Source organism: Misgurnus anguillicaudatus, chromosome 12 (genome assembly GCF_027580225.2).
Source record: "Misgurnus anguillicaudatus chromosome 12, ASM2758022v2, whole genome shotgun sequence".
Taxonomy (NCBI): Eukaryota; Metazoa; Chordata; class Actinopteri; order Cypriniformes; family Cobitidae; genus Misgurnus; species Misgurnus anguillicaudatus.
Genome location: NC_073348.2, coordinates 3,125,569 through 3,128,313, shown reverse-complemented (window position 1 = coordinate 3,128,313; position 2,745 = coordinate 3,125,569). Strand labels below are relative to the sequence as shown.

The 2,745-nt window shown below is 39.6% G+C and overlaps 1 protein-coding gene across 1 annotated transcript; it reads right to left on the bottom strand.

Moving 5' to 3' along the window:
• Window positions 1-574: 574 nt before the first annotated feature.
• On the bottom strand, window positions 575-2,497 carry LOC141369109 (general transcription factor II-I repeat domain-containing protein 2-like). Its single transcript, XM_073874681.1, has one exon. It carries the CDS (start codon window positions 2,495-2,497, stop codon window positions 575-577), a length of 1,923 nt encoding a protein of 640 aa, XP_073730782.1.
• Between the last annotated feature and the right edge of the window lie 248 nt (window positions 2,498-2,745).

Here is a 2,745-nt window from a genome sequence, read left to right as displayed (position 1 = left end):
ACTATCATCATCTCTGTTTGAAAACTAAAATTACAACTTGCTTGCAGAGTTACATGGATAAGTTAATCTTTGATACAACTGCTGGTTAATTAAGTTAGTCACCATTGTGCCGATTAATGTTTCCTTTAGTTGGGTACTTGGGTCTTAAAGTTTATTGTTCGTTTTTTCTGTCCATTGTGGGAGTGTGTTTATTAAACACTTCTGTTAGAGCAGAGGAAGATGAGCTAAATGAAGTCTTAAACTGTTACTATGTTAATTATGATGAAAACATACGTTTTGTGATTCAATGATATCATACAAAAAATAATCACCGCATATAAGTGTATAATTTTATATTCGGTCCACCCCATGAAATCCATATAGCCTTAAGACAGTGGTTCTCAACCTTTTTTTACACTGGGCCACATTTGGACCAAGCCCAAGTCTTGCGGGCCGCATGTTATTTAAACATTGACGTAATCAACGCAATCAACGCAAACCAATAGAAAATACTATGGTATTAATGGAGTTTATGAATACTGTGATGATTATACAACAAATACATTGAAAATAAAGACTGAAATGCTACTCACCATTAATGGGAACACTGATGTTGTCTGGAGCTGATTAATTTTGTGAAATTTGGCTCGAAAGGAGTCACAGCACAATGAAGTTGCGACTGTAAGTTGTAGTCTGTTAGACGCGCACGGAACCGTGACTTGATGCGCGACATTGCCGAAAATGTCCGTTCGCAAATGTATGTGGATCCAAATATGGAAAGAACCTTTGAACTTAATAATCTGAGGTTCTGTCCGGGGATGTTTCGCCACATTTCTGTAACTGACGATCCTTGCAGCACTGTGTATGTGTGTCTTCTTCCCTGAACATCAATAAGTTCATCTTCCAGTGGCTGTCGGGGCAAACCGAAGCTCGCAGCCAAGTCTTTGATTTTGTCCACAGGAAAAGTGAATGGCTCTCTGATTAACTGTCCAGCATACTTAAGTTTCTCAAAATCTGAGAAACGAGCAGTGAATTTCTCTTTCATTTGGCTGACTGTTGCAACAAATCTTTCTTTTTGTTTCGTGTCCAACACATCCTCGCACATATCATGTAGTAGTGGGAAATGAGTTAAATCACCATCATTAAGTTGTGCAATATATAGCCCTAGCTTCAGTTTGAAACTTTCAATACAACACAACAAGTCATCAACATGTTTTCCGTCACCTTGGAGTTGCAGGTTCAGCTTGTTTAAGTGAACTGTGATGTCTGCAAGAAAAGCAAGATTGGTTCTCCACTTTTTGTCTTTTAAAACTGAAAATCTCTCACTTTCGCCAATGTCATCAAGAAAGTGTTCTATCTCCGGGAGTACAGCCAGAAAGCGACTTAAGACCTTGCCCCGACTTAGCCATCTCACTTCGCTGTGCAGAACGACATCCCCGTAAGCACCGTCCACTTCGTCCAGTAACGCAACAAACCGGCGGTGCAGCAGAGGGCGTGTTCGAATAAAGTTGACCACCTTGACCACAGTGTCCATTACATTCATAAGGTAACCATCACCTAACTTGCTGCATAGTGCTTGCTGGTGCACAATACAGTGAAACGCCAACAATTCAGGTGCGAATCTTCGCATTTCAGCAACAAGACCCTTGTGTTTTCCCATCATTGCGGGTGCACCATCAGTAGTGATGGAGACGATTGAAGAAGGAGGTATGTTCATATCTTTGCATGCTTCACTAAGTGCTTTATGAATATCCTCGCCCCTTGTTCGTTCATGAAGCGATTTTAAAGCCAACAAGTCTTCAGTGACCTCAAATGTTTCTGAATTTACGCATCTCACCCAAATGCAAAGCTGAGCAATGTCTCCGATATCCGTAGATTCATCTGCTGCCAAACTAAGTGCTGACGCAGTGCTTAGCTTAGTTTTTAGTTGTTCCGTCAAGTTCTCAGACATTTCTGAAATTCGACGTGTAACTGTGTCATTACTGAGCTGTAAACTTTTAATTCTGCGGATTATTTCGCTCTTGTTGCTCAGATCATCAAATAGACATTGTGATTCCAAAAAACAGTTTTTAACTAGTTCCCCATCGCTAAACGGTTTGCCGTGTTTGGCAAGGAGCCATGAAATTTTAAACGTTGCTAATGTCACGGCCTGGGACACTTTTAAACTAGCTCGCATTATATTCTGTTCAGCACCTGCATTTTTTTCAAGATTTGTTATCTTGAGAGCTCTGTCTTGAGATCCAGGTGGGTATTTTTGGTTAAGCGTTGCATGGGTGGTATCAAAATGTATTTGGACTTTGTTGGTTTTGCATACGCCCAGTACTTTACAACAAAGTAAACAGAAAGGCTGCCCATCTCGATCAGTGACGGCGAACTGGTTTTTCCATTCCTCCAGCACTCGCCTACCTTCGCTGCTGATGCTTCGACTTTTTTTGTTTGCATGTGTTCCTTCGTTGGCATGTGTTCCTTCGTTAGAAACATCACCTCGTTTTTCTCCTCTAATACCAAATTTGTCCATCTTGATCTTGGATTCCAACTAATGTCTGCTTATGACTGTTAGAATTTTACCAAAGAACACTTACATGTGCTCATAAACTAAGCTACGCATGTCTGCCTGCGCATGTCTAATAAATATATTTGACTGCCAAAATGATTTTATGTGACAAAAACAGTATGGTTCAAATGTATATTAATTAAATACATTTTTTTAAATTATTTAAAAACAAAATTTTTTTAATGAAAAGTTAAGTTATTTTTTAATGAGGC